Below are 17,466 nucleotides of genomic sequence, written 5' to 3' on the forward strand. Positions count from 1 at the left end.
GAGCCACAAAACCGGGCACCCCAAAATCTCTGCTGTCCCAGTGTCCCTTCAGGACGTGAGTGACATGGGGACAGCCCGTCCTCTCATGGGGACAAGGGGACAGGGATGCTCCCGACGGAGGGGCCAAGGAGGTTCCTGCACTAGATGGCAGCAGAGACCGCGGGATGTGGCGCGCTGGTGGCAGGGCCACCGTGGGGACAGCGGTGCCGGGGGAGGGAGCTGAGTTTCAGCCCCGCCCAGCTGGGGTGGGCAGGGTGAGCCTTCCTCTTTCTCCTCCTCCTCACTGCACATCCACAACCCAGTTCCACTCCTTTCCCCGGCTAGACCATGCAGCAAAATGCATGAAACTGGCCTCACTTGGAAACCACGGTGGCACTGGTTAAGTGGGGACAGGGGTGGTGTCACCTGTTCTGGGCGGGATTTAGCAGCCGGGGGTGCCTGGGGGGATGGTCTGGTTTATTCAAAGCCCCGGCATTATGGGGCTCTCGGAGCCTTTGATTCCGTGGGCGACCTGGAGGATGAAAGGCACCATCCTGTCCCTGCCAGGGACTCACCCAGCTCATTTACAAGGTGGAAATGGGTTTAGGATTGTTTTTCCAACAAACAAGTTGGTGTTTAATGAGTCCAACCTCAATGTGGGGCTCTTTGCCACAAAAAGAGGTTTAGAGGTTGAGGACTGGGGGGAGTTTGGTCTGATGGGCCCAGCCTGTTGTTTGTTGGGTCCTCCAATAGCAGGTGTTTGGGGTCCCCGTGCTGAGCCTGAGCCTGAGAATGTGGTCTCCTCTCAAGACCCCTTGGTTAAAGCCAGTGGTGGGACGAGCCATGGGTGCAGTGACATGGAGGAGGTTTGGAGGAGCACTGGGATGAACCCACAGTGTGCTTTGGGAGGGCTCTGCTGCCAGGATGTGGTTGCAAGGCTCTGGTTTTGTTTCCCATCTGGTGTCTGCCTGCCTGGTTTGGTGCATGTTGGCTGTCCCAATGGCATCCTGCTTGAGCCTATTTGCTTCTCTTTGTGTAAAGAAATGCCACGTAAAAGCTTTGGGTGCAGGGAACATCCCTGGACACTCACCTTGCTGGCCTGGAAACAGCACTGAGGACACAGGGTGGTGCTGGGTGAGCACAGCCCCTGCCCTCACATCCCCCTGCTGTTGCCCATGTCACCCCCACCGTCCCATCTCCTGTCTTCCTCCCTCCCCAGCCCAAGCCAATCTAAAAATAGGATTGGGAGATTAAATCAGCCAAGGCAGCTCTGTCAGACGGATGAGTCAGAGCCACCATGCTGTTACACTCTGCACCACAGCATGAGCAGGGACACCAAGGACTGGATTACGCCAGGAAACACAGTTTGGTCTGAGTTTTATTTGGGATTTGGGAGTGGCAGTGATGTTGCTCTGGCAAAGCCCCCCAGAGTCCAAAGGGAATCCCCTTCAGCAAGCAGCTGGATCCTGCTCTGGCTCCAGCTGAGTGGGTTTCCAGGGAGGGCTGGTGCTGGAGGCTGCTCTCCTGTCCAGGCAGTGTTGGGAGGGAGGGGAACGGCCCCAACCCTTGTCAGGCCCCAGTGCTGCCATGAGGGTGTTTGGGAGCAGCCTGGGCTGATTTCTTGACATTCACTTGGAGCAGGGGAAGGTGAAGCCCTCCATCCCCTCTTGTGCTGTGCTGCTGCACACACTGGTGGTGAAGAGCTCCAGGTTAAAACCAATCCTTCCTCAAGGGTTGTATTTAACCTGGATTTCCCTTCTCAGGTAGGGGTGTGGTTGCTCTGCTAGACACCACCTGAGCAACATGCTCTTTGCTTCTCACCAGGTGAGAGATTGTTCCTTATCCTGCCATGACATCTTAGTTTAATTTTTATTTTCCACACTGCTAAGTCTGTCTTTAAGGAGAGGATCCACTCCAGGATCCCAGCCATCATCCAGCACGGGAAGAGAAGTGTTTCAATTTTCTGAAGTGCATTAAGGACTTCAAGGAGCCCGCAGTTATCTTTGGCTTTTATACCTCAAACTCTGTCCTTTTGTTCTCCCTAGTGTGTTATTTTTTTTTTCTTCTCAAGTAACAGAACTGGTTTTGTGTTATGAGCAGCGACCGCTAACAAGGGTTGGGGAGCACTGTCAAACCCTCCCCGCACAGAGACGACCTAAAATCCTAATGAAAAACACCAAACTTCAAAGAGTGAGTGTTGCTTTTCATCTCAATTAAGTTTCTTTTCCTAGGATTGGCTTTCTCAGCTTCTTATTAATCTTGCAGCAGTTCAGAGTCAGGTTTTAATTTGCAATAAGAACAAGCAGGGGTGGGGGACCAAAAAAAGCCATCGCTGTGTGGCTGAGGAGCACCTGGCTGATGAAAAATGACTTTGATTTTGCCCTGTTCTTAAGTTAATTGTAGCATTTCCTTTGCAGTCTCATCTTTTTGCAGTGACATCTCAATGTCAGATTTTCAGGGGTACAAAATCCTGGCTTCTAAATCCTACATTTCTCCAATACCATTAGCAGGAGGCACAAATTAGAACTGTCCACGATAAAGCACTCAGGGGCTTGGGTTTAAGGAGCATTTGCTAAACCTGGCTTGGAAGGACAATGCCTGGAGCCAACTAAAGCCACCTAATGAGGGTGTGTTGCCTGCTGGGCACAGGTGGAAAAGTCTCTTTAGCAACCTGTTTTGCCACAGCAATTACTGTAAAAATTTACCATGGAGAGGGTTTCTTTGAAAGCAAAGTGACTCTTGTCAATAGAAGTTGAAAGGCCGGTGATTTCAAGAGGAGAATAAGGCTTTTCCTGGAGAGAATGGGGTGTTTGGGGGGTGTAGCCATGCTAGAGGGGTTACATTCTTTTTCTTTGGGACAATCCTGTGCATGGGCATCTCCCTCAGGCAATGGGGGTGCTGCCTCTTGGACTGGGAAGGCAGTTTTTGGGGGGCTGGAGGTGCATCCCCATCACTTCTGTGCCAGTTTTGTGATGAGAGCTTTCCACTCTGACCTCTTCTGCGTGATGTAGGAGGGGGTGAGGAGCTGCAGCAGAGGCTCCATCCTGCCCTGGAAGTAGCCGTGGCACAGAGCCTCGGCGTTGCAGATCACGTACATCCCACAGTCGTAGCTGTTCTGCTGTGCCGGCGCCTTCTCCTCCACAAAGGTGGCTTTGCCCCCTCTTTTTCCCAGAAAGGCCTCCAGTTTCCCTGCCACTTGCTTGGCGTGGGCAGAGTTGCATTTACTGTGGGAATCGTAATGGGCAAAGCACTTTTTGTCCCTGAAATAAACCAGCAAGCTCCAGTGGGTGCCCCCAGCGGCCTGGCTGGAGTTGTCATTGATAGGCAGGAACAGCAGCTCCTTGCAGAGAAGGTCCAGGGGCTGGAGGAATATGGCTATTTCTTCCTGACTAAGGGCACACTTGATGAACTGGGCCACCTCGGGGCTGATGAAACAAACTCGGTGGCTGAACTCCTGGAACTGCTGGGTGCTGAAGTACTCGAAGGCGAAGCCGATGATGCGGTCGTTGAGCCAGTTCGGGGGCTCCAGCAGCGCCACGTCCGACTGCCTCAGCAGGCTGTCCACGTAGCTGAGAACCACGGGATCCATCCTGGGCTGCTCCCCAGAGCTGCAACAGACAAGGGAACACGGGGTGGGAATTGGATCACAGCCAGGATACAGCCCTCACCTGGATACAGCCCAGCAAACAGCTGGGTTCCTGCTCAGCAGCAGTGAGTGAGCCCAGGATTCCCAGATGGATATGTGCAGGACCATGAGCAGATGGAGAACACACAGCGCTGGGTTAAGCAGCAACCTACTGTGGCTCCAATGAGATCAACCTACTGTGGCTCCAATGAGATCAACCTACTGTGGCTCCAATGAGATCAACCTTCCGTCCTGAGGATCTGAACCTCACAACTGTGACGGTGCTCACAGGGGTCCGAGGATGAGGGAAGAGACGAGGATCTGACTCCATGTTTCAGAAGGCTTGATTTATTATTTTATGATATATATTATATTAAAACTATACTAAAAGAATAGAAGAAAGGATTTCATCAGAAGGCTGGCTAAGCATAGAAAAAGAAGGAGTGATAACAAAGGCTTGGGTCTGGGACAGAGAGTCTGAGCCAGCTGACTGTGATTGGCCATTAATTAGAAACAACCACATGAGACCAATCCCAGATGCACCTGTTGCATTCCACAGCAGCAGATAACCATTGGTTACATTTTGTTCCTGAGGCCTCTCAGCTTCTCAGAAGGAAAAATCCTAAGGAAAGGCTTTTTCAGAAAATACGTCTGTGACACACAACAAAGGAGTTTCAGAGCAGTTCCTGCACAGAAACCAGGAGTGATCCAGAAGTCAGGTGGTGTTTGTGTGTCTCAGTGTTTCACCTGTGCAGTGACAAGCACTGGAGTTCTTTGCATCACTGTATTCCCCTAAATAAAACCCTTTTTGGGCTGTCTGACAGACATATGGTCCCTTTCTCCAAGCACAGAGTGCCCCAGCTCTGTGCCAGAGGCACAACCTGTTCCAGGAGAACCTGCTGGGCCGCCAGCACAGGAGGCACAGCTGTGAGTAAGGAGTAACAAAGGAGGACGAGATCACAAACAAACCAGTTCCTGACCGTGGGAATCTTTATGACAACTCTACACAGCCAGAGTAGGATTTAGGAGATTTTCCATAGGGAAATTTGATTTAGAGCCCCTATATCTACCCTGGTTTTCCTTTAGCTCTCACACCCTGCAGCCCTTCCAGGCTCCTCAGTGCTGTGATGCATCCTCAGCCTCTAGATCCTTTCCTGGCCATGACAGGGCTGGAAATGCCACAACTTGGGACACAGATGACATGGAACTGGTTTTGGTCTCATGCTTCCCTCCTCTGTCCCAAAGGCAGCAGGAAAACATCTTCAGATTTCTGAAAGCCTCGTGTGAAAGCTCAGAATGGTAAGATCACTTTAATATGATTCACTAGAAATAAGTCACCAATATTCCATCATGATCAAGAAGAATGAAGCAAATGGAGTGTTCTGTCAGGAAGAAGTAGATTCACACTTCTTATTGTGACATGAATCACGAGGAATAACCCTTCCTGGCCTAGGATGCATAAATTAAGGGATTTATCTCTCAAAAATGTTGGCAAGATCCCCCGGCACGTGACAGGCAAGGAGCAGAATGGATGAGCCATGGTCCATGTGTCAGAGGTCGGAAGGAAGGGCTGAGGTGAGTGTTTGGGCCATGAAACAGCCCGTGAGCGCCTGTGTGAGGCTGGTGGATCCCGGAGATGCCGGGAGCAGGAGTCAGCAGAGGAAGGGAGCAGCCCTTGTTTGTGTGAGCCAAACACAATGGTATTTGGACACGCTTCCGACCTTAATGAGCTCCAACTATTTCCAAGCTCGTGGTGCAAACCCTTGTAGTATAAAAACAAGAAATCCCAACGGAATCCCAGTAACTCCTCAGCCTGCCCGAATATAGGCTGGTTTAAAGATCTGGACATCCTCCAAACATCCTGTTTGGGGGGTTTAACATGGTGAAATACTACTGAAATACTTCTTGTATGTGCCCATGAAATGCCCCAGATTTTACTTTACATTGTGTTCTTTCTGCTTCATCTTCTCCTGGACATGTAGAAGTCCAGCCAATAGCTTTCCACTCCATCCAAATGGGATTAAGGGCGAGGGAAGCGTGTGTCCCGTGCTCTGTTAATTTTCCACTCTGCAGAAACATAGTTGTCTTTTTTTTTTTTTTTTTTTTCTGTCATGACATTTGGCAGGTTCCTCCAGTCAGGAAGGAGAGTGCAAGTGCTTAATTGCCACTAGCTACTACTTTTAATTTTATTGCCATCTGGTATTTGTGAAACTGCCTGTGAGTTCTGTGGGATGACTCACCACATGCAGCTCCAAGGAAAACCTTTGGGAGGCTCCCTCAGAGCCAGGTCAGGTAAGCAGAGAGGACCAAAACAAAGCGGTGGGGCTGTGAAAAGCCACTGGTGAAGTGGCTTTCTTTGGGAGAACCTCCCATAAGAGCTAAAGATGGATCTGCAGAGGAGCCAGGACGTGGATCTGAGCCTCTGAGGAGTGCTGAAATCCCGATGTGGACTGGGAGCAGCCCTGCTCAGCCACAGCCAGGACTCTCTTCCGGAAGGCTCAGGCACGTTCTGTTCAGTTTCCATAAAAATAAGAATAAATACTGGCACAGGCCTAGAACATTTGCTGGAGGTTGCCAACAAGTGTCTTGCTGGTTCATTTTATTTGCATATTAGTAGCTGGAATTAGTGCAAACTCCCTGGAATCCTCAGCTCCTCCAAGGGATTTCAGCTGCCCCATTTCCAATGCTGAGACGAGGAAACGGGGGAGAGATAAAGGAGCATTTCCATACAAACACCACCATTTCATTTACAGATTTAAAAATGGTGCTGTGCTGCATCAATAGGGCAAGAGGTCAAGCTTCCCTCGCTGAAGTTATAATAATTTAACAAATTACCTGCTGGCATCAGTGCGAGTTCAATCCATAAATGGATGGAGCTCCTTCGTGTCCAGACACAATGCAGAGCCTCTGTTTTCCAGCACTTGACCAAAAACCACCCCAAACCTGTCATTTTCACACCATTAAAGACAACAACCCTCTGCAGGTAATTGCTGAAGGCACTCAAGAGCCAAGGAATGAGACTCCTCAGTAACTGAGCATAAAAAGGCAGTGACAGAGCAACAGGAGCATGAACTGAGGTTGAATCAGAATCCTAAAGTCCATTTTAATTAATTAAAGGTGCTAACCAGAGTGAATAGTTTGGGGTGACATGTCACTAGAGTCCTGTTCCTAATTTAAAGAACATGGAGGAAAATAGAAAAATAGTCACCTGGAACACAAAAAATCCAGACTTTATCAGGGAGCAGGAGGAAGGACAGAGAAGGTTTTGTCTTTTAAGATCAAAAGACCTTATGGTTTAACTTTCTATTCACTTTTCCTGGAAATATGAGGTTTAGATACCATGTCTGGATAGTTGTTAATGGAGCAAGATCAGACAAGGAACATTAATTTCTATTTACCAGCAGGAGCCAGGCTGCATGACACCTGAATCTCTGGACTTACGTGTTTCCTGACAGAGCCAGAGGAAAAACCCACAGAAAATTAAACAATTCAACCAGAACGGAAGCGTAGTTGTCTCCTTTTTTGTCAAATATAAATAATCTTTCTGCTGTAGGTTATAATTCTTGTATGATACAAGAACATCCCACTTCTGAAGGTTCAACAGGCCATGAGTGCGGAAATCAGAGGAAAATACTCCAAGCTCTGTGCTCACTATGCCCAAACCTCTCTGTTTGGGACAAATTCCCCAAACCAGAGACTCTGCAACCAAACTCAGAACCTCTCTTGGTGTCACAGCAAGAAACCAAGAGCCACAGGAACAACAGGCAGTGGTTTTTGCTCTCCAGGATGGGGTTGACCAAAACCTGGAGTTTAACAGGAAAAAACCCCTCAGCGAGCAGAACGCCTGAGGATGGGCGAGGGCACCAGGAATGTCCCGGAGGTACCGAAGGGATCCCAGCTCCGATCCTGAACCCCACGGCCGATGCACTCACCTCTCACCTCCCACACACAGGGGCTGATCCAGGGAGCAGCGGGAAGCACGGCCAGGGAATGGAACTCGCCTGGAAGACCTGGAGGTGACAGGAATTCGGTCAGGAGTGGGAATTCGGTCAGGGGAAGCAATCCGGGGTGTCCCACGCCCCACGGAGGAGGAGGAGCCATGTGCTGACCCCGGTTCTGACCCCGAGCGTGTCCCGGCGCTCTGGGGCCGGGATCAGAGCAGCCGGCAGCCCCGGGAAGATCCCGCTCAGCCCATCGCTGCTTTTATAGGAATAAACGGGAATTACGGGCCAGGAGAGGGTGCACCCGGGCCAGGCACAGGGTCAGGGCCTGGCTGGGGTGGGAGCACCTGGGGATCACCCACAGCACCGTAACTCACCTCCACTCCCTTACCCGTTTAACCCTTTTCTCCCCTTAAAATACGGGCTTGAAGCTTCCGGGCCCGAAGCCGGCCAGCACCGACCCCCGACGGTTGCGGCCGGCGCGACCCCCGGGCATGGCACCCAGGATCAGGTCCTTGCTGGGCCAGGTCCTTGCCGGGACCTTACTGGCACCGTATCCCACCGTGTCCCCTCCCGTGTCCCCCCGGCTCTCACCCGCCGCCTCATCGCCCGTCGCCGCCGCCGCCGCCGCTTGGTTACCGCGCACTGCCGTAAAGCGGCCGCGGCCGCGTCGTAACGACAGGGGGCGTGCCCACGGGGCGTGCCCGTGGGCGTCCCCACAGCGGGGCGGGGCGGTGCACGCGCCTCCCTCCTTGCCTGCCTCCGCCGGGCGGGCGCGTGAGAGCGGCGCGCGCGCGCGGGCAGTCGGGCAGCGCCCGGGCGGCGGCGGAGGAGGAGGGAGCGCCTGTCTGTCCGTCCGCACCCCCTCCTTCCCGGCACCCATCTCAACGCCCATCCTCGGGACCCCCGGACCTCCCTCAGCACCGACCCCCGGGACCCTCCTTCCTCAGCAGCCACCCTTGGGACGCTCCTCAGCACCGACCGTCCTCAGCGCAGACCCCCGGGACATCTGTTCAGAACCGACCTCCTTCAGCCAACGACCCTCGGGACCCCCCTCAGCGGCGGCGGAGGCTGCGGCTGCGGGCGAGGGATGCGCCGCGCCCCGACACCCAGGTAAGCGGTGGCGGCAGCGGGGAGCGGAGCGGGGCGGGGGCCTCCGGTGCGCGCGTGAGGTGGGAGCGGCGGGGCGGGGGTCGTGAGGCGAACCCCGCCGGAGCATCGCGGGGCCGGTGGGAGCCTTTGTTCGGCGGAGGAGGGCGAGTCTCCCTGGCGTCGTGGGGTCTGCCCGGTGTCGCGGAGTCCTCCCGGTGGTGTGGGATCCTCCCCGCCCGGGCCGCCCCCGGTGGGTGCGCGGTGCGGGGCAGCCCCGTGTTCCCCCCCCCTCCCTCCGCCCCGTGCACGGCGTTTCACCGCCCGGTGCCGCTCACCCCCATCGCGAGTGCGTTTGACACTCAGAACATGGAAAAATCAGCCTGGGAGGGAGGAGATTCACCTCAGAGGCGTCCCTAGTGTCAGCAGAGGGGCCATGGGCTGTCGCCCTGAGTCTGGCATAGCCCTGAGGCCGCGGCTGTGGACATCGCCACGGGAGCAGGTTGCGGACGCCCCGCGGCTCCGGCAGCCCGGTCCGCCCCGCAGAGCCGTTCCCGAGCACCCCTCAGCCATTCCCGAGCACCCATCAGCCATTCCCGAGCACCCATCAGCCATTCCCACCCGCCGGAATGAGCTGTACCTGGGTGTGCTTAGCACAGTGTCGGACTTCACGGCAGCTCCCACCCTGGCACGCCGGACCCCTGTGGGAGCACTGCTCCTCCGCAGGTTAAGAGAGTCGATATTTCTTTCTGGAATTTTCGTAAACGTAGCCAAAACGGCCTTTGCTTTCCAAAAAAATAACCCCCTCCGACGTGACCTGCGCTAGGACCTGCCGTGAGTTCGGAGCCGGGTTTTTGGCCGCCCTTCTGCTTCTCGATCGGCTTCCTCCTCCTCCATTTACGGTTTCCCATCCCCAAAGCAAGCCGAGGGTGATAAAGTGGGGAGCGTGAGCTCAGCAGAAATCATGGCTTTCCCATCCCGCGCTGCAGCGCGGTCCCTGCCCATCGGCGGATCAAAAAAATAATCACGTAGCGGCAGAGGAAGGAGATTTGCTGCTACGGGAGGAAAACCGGCGCGGTGTCTCGCTCAGTCGATAACCAAGAGCTGTAATAAATCGCTCTGTAAATAGATTGCTAGGCGGAGAATTGGGTTTCTGGCCGGCTCAGGTGCTTTCCTGACTCTTTTCCCATGGGACTGCTAGGAAATGACAGGGGAGCGGTGTGTTCCCATGGAGAGGTGCCTGGATGCTGCGGTGATGGGCTGTGAATCCTTAAGCACGACCTTACAAATCTGACCTTATCCATAAACTCTGGCTAGGTCAGAGCCTGTGTTATCCCTGAGCAGCAGCATCTTTTCAGCCCCTCGCCATACAGTCACAGAATTTCCCCTATGTCCTTGAGTAAACTCACCCATTTCAATGGCTTTTCTCATTTTTACGTTTTATTTAATTAAAATAAGAGGTGTTTCCATGCCTCTTTCCCTCGTTAAGGCTCTCCCAGCCTTTGCCTTCCCTTCTGGCTGTAATTTTTGATCCCCAAGACCATTTTGGAAGCTGTCGGTCAGGCTGCTGATGGCAAGGAAGATAATTCAGCAGCCCCAGCACACAACTAATAAGCTTTTGTTTCCTGGGCTATCAATGATGATGCAAGTTCATATTTTTATTTAATTTTTTATTTATTTATGTATTTATTGTGATCAATGCATAAATCAGGGTGGCTTTAGAGATTTTTCCTCTGTGTTGAAAGGCCTGGTGTCCATCAGCAGCACATGGAAAAAGCTCTATTGGAATTCATCATGTATTTCAAATGTAGATCTGTTTTGTGACGTTATTTGTTCTCTGCATCCACAGCTCCTGTTATGATTTATAAACTCCCCGTTTTAAGCTTTTTTTTCCTCCTTATTCTGGGTGGGGAAGCTGCATTTTCAGATTCAAGGTATCAAATGCCTGATACGACTACTGCTGTTACAGCATCTTTCACAAACACCAGTACTAAACCACTCAGACAATCAAACCTTTGGAATCCTTGGCTAGGAAAATCTGAATGCTTTATGCCTAAATCATTTGTATCTGGGATGTTTATGGTGTGTTTTGTGAGCATTGATCAGGTTTGCAGGAAAACCCCTGAGAATTTCAAGCACCTGAGTTCAGGCACTTGGGAAATGTGAAACTCGAGTCACCTATGCAGCTTTAATTTAGCTTAATTTAATTTAACTCGTGTCAAAGCATGGCTGGACTTGAAATCCTCATCCCCTGCTTGGTTTCTGGGAGAGCAGTATTCTGCTCTGGATGGAAGAACAGATTGTTCCTTCCCATGCCTGCAAGTCAACAGGGGGAGTACTGGGAGCACAGGCACAGTGCTGGTCCCTCCACTGGTTTTGCAGCTTGGCACCACCAAACTGGCAAGGAAGGCCAAGGCTCACCATGACAGCCTCGAGACCACACGTGTCCTGTAGTCCTGAAGCTTAAATGCCTCAAGTCTGGGGAAACCAGGAGCAAACTTCCAGTGTCTGAAAGGGGTTTACAAGGAAGCTGGAGAGGTCCTCTTCATCAGGAACTGTAGTTCCAGGACCAGGAGGGATGGCTTCCCGCTGCCAGAGAGTGGGGTTAGATGGGATATTGGGAAGAAGTGGTTGGCTGAGAGGGTGGGCAGGCCCTGGCACAGGCTGCCCAGAGCAGCTGTGGCTGCCCCATCCCTGGAAGTGTTCCAGGCCACGTTGGACAGGGCTTGGAGCAACCTGGGATAGTGGCAGGTGTCCCTGCCCATGGCAGAGGGTGGAACAAGACCGGTTTTTAAGGTCCCTTCCAGCCCAAGCCAGTCTGGGGTTCTGTCATTCGAGTGTGACCAGAGAGTTTCTGAAGTCATTTGGGGTGATTGGTTTTGGTGAGTGTAGCATGGCCATTTTCTGCCTAATTCTAGTTCTTGCTCTAAACTGTGCAACTTTTGAACTCAATTCCTTTAAAAATACATTTATGAGAGAGCAAACAAGGTCGTTGAACCACTGGAAGCATCTTAGCCGGTCAAACTTGATTTCAGAAATTCCTGTGTCCCCTCAGTTTGTAAATAAAAGGGAATTTGTGTTCCCGCTTGCATGCGAAACACCGGTTTTGAAGGCACCTTTGTTGTGTTGTTGATGAAACTCCCAGCTTGGGCCTGGACTCTGGCTCCCTGAGATGGGCTGGGTGCAGGTTTCAGCTTTGGAACATGGTGGTTTTTTTGTGTTGAGGTTTAAAAGAGCATCTGAATTTCTCAGGCTTTGTCCTGCGTGCCGACGTTTGCTTCACTTCCTCTCGAGCGAACGGGATTTCTCCCCTCTCGACAAAGTAAACATGAGCATAAATATTTAAAGGATCACGGTTCAAGTTTGCAAATTGGAGACTTTCTCTAGCATTCCTTTGGACAAAAGCAGTAGCATTGGAGATTTGGGATGTGTGTGGGTGCTTCCCTGCTCTGGGGAGAAGCTTAGTAATTCTTTGGGCTTCCCGCTGCAAAAATACTCTGCTGTCTTTTCAGGTTAGATATCTGGTATTATCACAAAGCTTGGGTTTCTTAGAAAATTTTAAGGACAAAGTGCTGCTGATGGGATATCTATGGATCATTGGGATTGAGATTGTTTTTGTGGAATTTTATTTTTCTTTTACACAGGCCAAATTTTTCCATAGGTTTTGGGTATATGTGTGAAGGCACAGGTGTTCAGAGTTGAGACTATAGAAACCAAACATGTGAAACTCTTGCCAGATAATGGATAAAAACAGGAAAAAAGGGAAATGGAATAGTCTTTGTTTTTTTTGGTGACTCTTTAATATTAAATCTTGTGCTGTGTTTGATAGGTCAAACACCATGGTGGCATGTATGTCTCACTCCTGTGATTGTGTCGATGTCTTAATCTATGTGTCTTGGAATTAAACTTTTAAAACTGGAACTCAAACCACTTGACCTCAGAAAATATAAAATTCAGGAGGAAAGGCTATTAAATATGGATTTTTAGAGTTGAACTAATTTTTGTGTCTGTTTTTAAAATATTGTGAAGAGTTGTAGTTTTGTTAGTTCTTGTGGTTGCATTTTTCTGTATGTGGGGAGGAATCTATGGATACCTTTTTCACAGGTACCTGTGGAAAAATCTTACAGGTGAGGTGAGAGTTCCACATCTTTGCTGCAATGGCTTTTTATTCCTAACAACCCCCCCATGATCTTAATGCTACCTGTGATGAAGGAACGTAGGCTCACCTGGGTTAGAAGGGAGCTCAAGAGGTCACTTGGTCCAAAATCCTGCTCCCAGCAGGATCATCTTAAAGTCAGATCGGGTTTTTCATGGCTTTAGGTGTCTCATGTCAGTTGTGCTCCACCTGTGGTTTGTGGGCTGCAGGAGGAGAAGGGAAATGAGGCAGTTTGAGCTGTATTAGGTGGGAAGTGTCCAAGTGGAATGAGATCATCCGTGACCCACTGCTTGCAGAGCGTCATATTCCACTTGCAGCCTATGAAACTGCTGCTTCCCACTGCCCTTCCATGAGTTCATTAATTTGGAATAGTCACAGGCTCCAGCTGTGGGAGGATCTGGCCTGGCTGAAGTTAATTTTGGGAGAAGAACGGGGATAGTCCCTGTCCAATCAGCATGAAGCTGGCAAGTGGCTCCACAGTGTTTCGGTGGGAACTCCTCAGAGATTTTCTAGGCAAAATAAAATAAATAAATGAATACCTGTGCTTAAAGGCTTATTGTTGTTCTTCTGATTACTTTCTGCTGTTCAAGTCTTGAGTTGCAGTTTGTCATTAGGCATGGATGGGCATCCCTTTGCAGAGGGATGAGATGTCTCTTCTTGTAGGGTTCTCATATGCCTTTGGCTGTTCACACCATGCCAAACCATGGTCAGACAAAGCCATGGGTCATAGTTTTGGGCTCTGTTGGTGTTTTTGGTCAGCCCTTTTTTAGAGTTTTGCTAAGAGCCTCATGAAGAGACAGAGTGTCTCTTCAGCCAGGCAGATGTTTTGCCAAGGGAGATGGGGCTCAGGAGTGGAAAGGCCGTGGTGCACTGAGGATGCTGGGGTAGGATGGCAGTGAGGCTGGGTCATGTTGATGCCATCATGGAAAACAAAGAAGATAGGAGCTACAGGAGCTGATGAGGCAGCCAGTTATCCTGGGCAGATAGACATTGTGTCCAGGTAGAGATACCTGTGCTGTCTCTGCATTAAGCACCCAGGTACAAGCTGAAGTTTGCTTGGACCCTTTGAGATCAGCCTCTATATCCTCCCAAGGAATATTGATATTCCTTAGTTGGATCCTTTGTCTGTTAATGTGAGATCATACGTGGGGAGCTCAGCCAGCTGTGTCTCATCCAAGCTCTCCTTTCACTCACCTACAGAGATATGTTGCTTTTTTTGCAGCTACATGCCTGACTTAAAACAAGATGCAGACATTACTCTGTTGTGGTCTCCTGTCATCTCTCTGTTGGGTTGTGGTGTGCTTTTAAAGATCTCTGCCAGGTCATGGAGGAAGTTTATGAAATCCCTGTTGGTGTTACAGCCCCTAGGGATAGGCTGGCTCTATGTATAGGGGGTCCCCTTTGAGGGGAGGGCTGGACTGGACCCTTTCAACCCTGCTAGTTTTGGTGGTTCCAACTGTCTGCTCAGCCTCTCTTGGAAAAATCATCTTGGTGTCCATCCCTGTGACTCACAGGAATTATTGCAAATCCCTCTTAGGAGCAGTGGGGAGCAGAGCAGAGGACTGTCCTGCTTGGATGCTGCATGAAGTAGCAAAGGAAAAATGTAGCTTAAAATAAATAGCCAAAATATGTGGGTTTCAGTATAATTTTTGAGTCTTATTTGCTGGTCTCTTCACCTTGAATCACTTCTGGCATCACCCAGATCACCTTGAATCCTAGAGTTACTCTTGGGATGCCTGTTCCAGATCTTGGCTTTTATCCATCATGCACAGATAATCTGAAAACCTCTGTGCTGTTTTTTAATCAAAATTCTTTGAACTGTCTTCTATTTCTTGCAAAGCATAACCTTTAAAAAGTAGAGGATCCTAGATATGCTGTATCATGGCTGAGTATTGACGGAAGAGGAGTGTTTAATCCAGATAGTTCCATCTTTGGAAAACCTGAGCTTTAAAACCAGCTCAGACTATGAACGCTTTTGAGAGACCGCCAAGAATTCTTTTATTGTATTCAGCATCTACATGGTTGGTTTTGAGGGATGAACTTAAAACAAGTTAACTGAAAATATTTACTTTAGTAGACTTCCGTAACTCTACTGTCTTTTCATACTTCACGTAAATACATAGACCAAAATAAAAATTATCCTAAATGTTGCCATTTAAACTTTTATGGCACTTGTCTATAAACTGTTAGGTTGGTTTGTGCTTGTTGGGTGCACAGGACAGCCTGCCTGGGGAGGAATTAGTAAATGATTTAATTGTTGAGGAATGTGGTCCCATTAGGCAAAAAAAAAAAAAAAAAAGGACCGCAGTGGATCGTTAGAAATGTTGCACTTGATTAAAACAATGCTGAGCAATTTGTAATGATTTTTCAAAATAAATGAATTTTTTGGAAGAGAGAGATTATGTGGGTAAATAACCCTTCTGGAAGTTTCTTTGAGTGCAGAAGAGCTCCGTAATTCACCAATTGCCTCATAAATGAGGCATCATTATGTGGAATTTGTTGCTGCTGGTGGTGGCAAGGATGGCTGATCCACTCCAGCTCAACAAAGGCATTTGTAGAGATGTTTAAAAGCAGAGCCACTGTTTCTTTTGCTTCTTTTCATCCGAAAATAAAGATCCAGCCCTGCTGCCAAGGGATGCGGCGGGTCCAGGCGCCTCCCTTGGGATGGGGCCCCGCGTTTGCGGAGTGTGGTGAAACGTGTGGTGAAATGTGTGGTGAAACGTGTGGTGAAACGTGTGGCTGAGCAAGGAGGGCACTCTGGGCTCCCTCCTTCCTGGGCAGCCCCGGCACAAACACCCTGCACACCCTGCACAGGCAGGCGCTGGCCTTCCCTGTCAGGAGAGCCGGGGATAATCTTATCCAGAGGCACTCACCGTGCCCGCCAGGTAGGCAAGGAGATAGCAGGACAATGCAGAGCACAGGTCAGCTCTGAGGTGCCTGCAGCAGATCATGAGGAATCTTGAGTTCTCCTCAGCTATGAAGAGAATGAACTTTACCAAAAGCGATGGAGGAGCCTGTCTGAATCCACAAATCCTTTGCTGCTCACTGTTTAACCTCATTTGACTCCAGGGGTTGCCAAGTGCACCATGACTTGTCAGAGCACTCGTTCCAAAATGTAGTTCCCTGATCCAAATGCATCTCTGATCTCACTGCAATCCACAGGGATTTGATTAAGGAGTTTATTAGCATTGATAAACATTAGCAGCAGTATTTCTTCTTCTATCTTTAAGAAATAACTTGCCAAGAAAGATGACTTGGCAGCTGTTGCCTGTTCCTTGTCCCACGAGTTTTGTGGAAAAGACGTGGACTTGTGCATTGTTCCTGGCTCCATTCTCTTTGTAATTCCAGGTGGGAGCTGCTGCTTTCCAGTGTTTTGTTTCTGAGTTCAGCTGTCCTATTCTGTGTTTCTTCATTTAAATACCCCTCTAGAGCCATTGCTGTTCACCTGGGGTGAACAATACAATAAATATGAGGAGAAAAATATATTTAAAAAGCCAAAGAGCACTTCCAGCAAATGGGGTAAGGAGAAAAAATGAGCACAAAGGTCCATTTCTGAGGGAGTGAGGATTCATTCTCCTACCTAAAAGTCTTTGCTGAAACAAGGGAAAAAAAAATCCCTGCTTGAGTATTTTCCTGTTCCCACAGAAGGAAGGTGTGAATCTCACCCAGGGTTTGCTGGCTTGGTTTTAGCAACATTAGGGGTTTCCTTCTGGTTTTTTTTTTTTCTTTTCACTTCAGCTGCTTGAAGACTGCTTTCATTTTTGTTTTGTAGGGGAAGATGTGAAACCTGAGGAGCAAAAACGAAATGAGATGTTTAATGCAGTTGTTGCAGTCTAAGGAGTGGCCCTGCGTGAAACTTTTTCAATTGCAGAAAAAACTCATTTGAAAACTCAGTCTGAAAGTAACTCAGTCTGATATTCACAGTTCAGACTGTGTGGTGGGGACATTGTGGTCTTCTGTCTTGTGCTGAGTCTATTTTTAATAAAAGTAGAATCCTTGAGAGAATATATCAGAAAAATAATTGGAAATTAAAACCTGGAGACATGGATGTAGAATGGTGTGGGTGCAGTTTTTCTGTGTATTTTGAAGGATTTTTTCCCTGAGCACAGACTGTCCTCTACACTGAGAAAGGTGTTGGGTTTTTTTTTTTCTCCTCTTGTAGGACTGGGTCAACTTTCTTTTCTGTTTTGGGAGCATTAATCTACATACTTTCTTTTCAGGTATGCTCTTCAGGGGCTGCGAGGGGGCAGGTATTCAAAAAACTTGAACAATTTTCCTTAGGTGAAGGATCATTACAGGTTCAGGTGCTGCCGTTATTAGCAAGACTCCTGCCAGCTGCAGTTTAATTTTCTAAATGTCTAAATGTTGAAATTCCAGATTGTTACACAGGTATGTGTGTTGGAGTGCCTTGAGAGGCTGGAACTCTGGACTGCTGGGATAATTCTTAGCTAATGAAGTTGATGGATTTGAAGAGAATGTCAGTCTGGGAAGTTAATCACCAAAATCATAAAAAAATTCAACCTGTTTGGTTTCTAATGTAATGTAGGTGCAAAATGCTTATAAAGCTGCAAAGTCAAGTGAGAGAATTGAGCAGAAAATGGTGACTTAGAGACCCTGGTACACACCAGGAGACCTTGAGATGCTTGTCCTGGTGGGCATCTTCTTCAGGAGCAGCC

At 49.4% G+C, this 17,466-nt stretch overlaps 2 protein-coding genes across 11 annotated transcripts in view; one reads left to right on the top strand and one right to left on the bottom strand.

The window, feature by feature from the left end:
- Positions 1-1,339: 1,339 nt before the first annotated feature.
- Positions 1,340-9,611, bottom strand: SENP8 (SUMO peptidase family member, NEDD8 specific). 2 transcript variants are annotated; one of them, XM_077185330.1, is made up of 3 exons: positions 9,275-9,611; positions 7,537-7,614; positions 1,340-3,587 (listed from the first exon to the last, which is right to left on the bottom strand). In XM_077185330.1, exon 3 carries the CDS (start codon positions 3,566-3,568, stop codon positions 2,930-2,932), a length of 639 nt encoding a protein of 212 aa, XP_077041445.1. In that variant the 5' UTR covers positions 3,569-3,587; positions 7,537-7,614; positions 9,275-9,611; the 3' UTR covers positions 1,340-2,929. The 2 variants fall into 2 exon arrangements, with proteins under 2 accessions (XP_077041445.1, XP_054498079.1); XM_054642104.2 differs by lacking the exon at positions 9,275-9,611 and adding an exon at positions 8,140-8,235.
- The window catches only part of MYO9A (myosin IXA), a 179,029-nt gene continuing 169,850 nt past the window's right edge, over positions 8,288-17,466 (top strand). For all 9 annotated transcript variants that reach the window (XM_077185319.1, XM_077185321.1, XM_054641970.2 and 6 more), the window contains exon 1: positions 8,288-8,658. The gene's annotated coding sequence lies outside the window, so the exon portion shown is untranslated. The remainder of the gene's footprint in view (positions 8,659-17,466) is intronic.

This window comes from Agelaius phoeniceus, chromosome 13, assembly GCF_051311805.1.
Source record: "Agelaius phoeniceus isolate bAgePho1 chromosome 13, bAgePho1.hap1, whole genome shotgun sequence".
Classification (NCBI taxonomy): Eukaryota; Metazoa; Chordata; class Aves; order Passeriformes; family Icteridae; genus Agelaius; species Agelaius phoeniceus.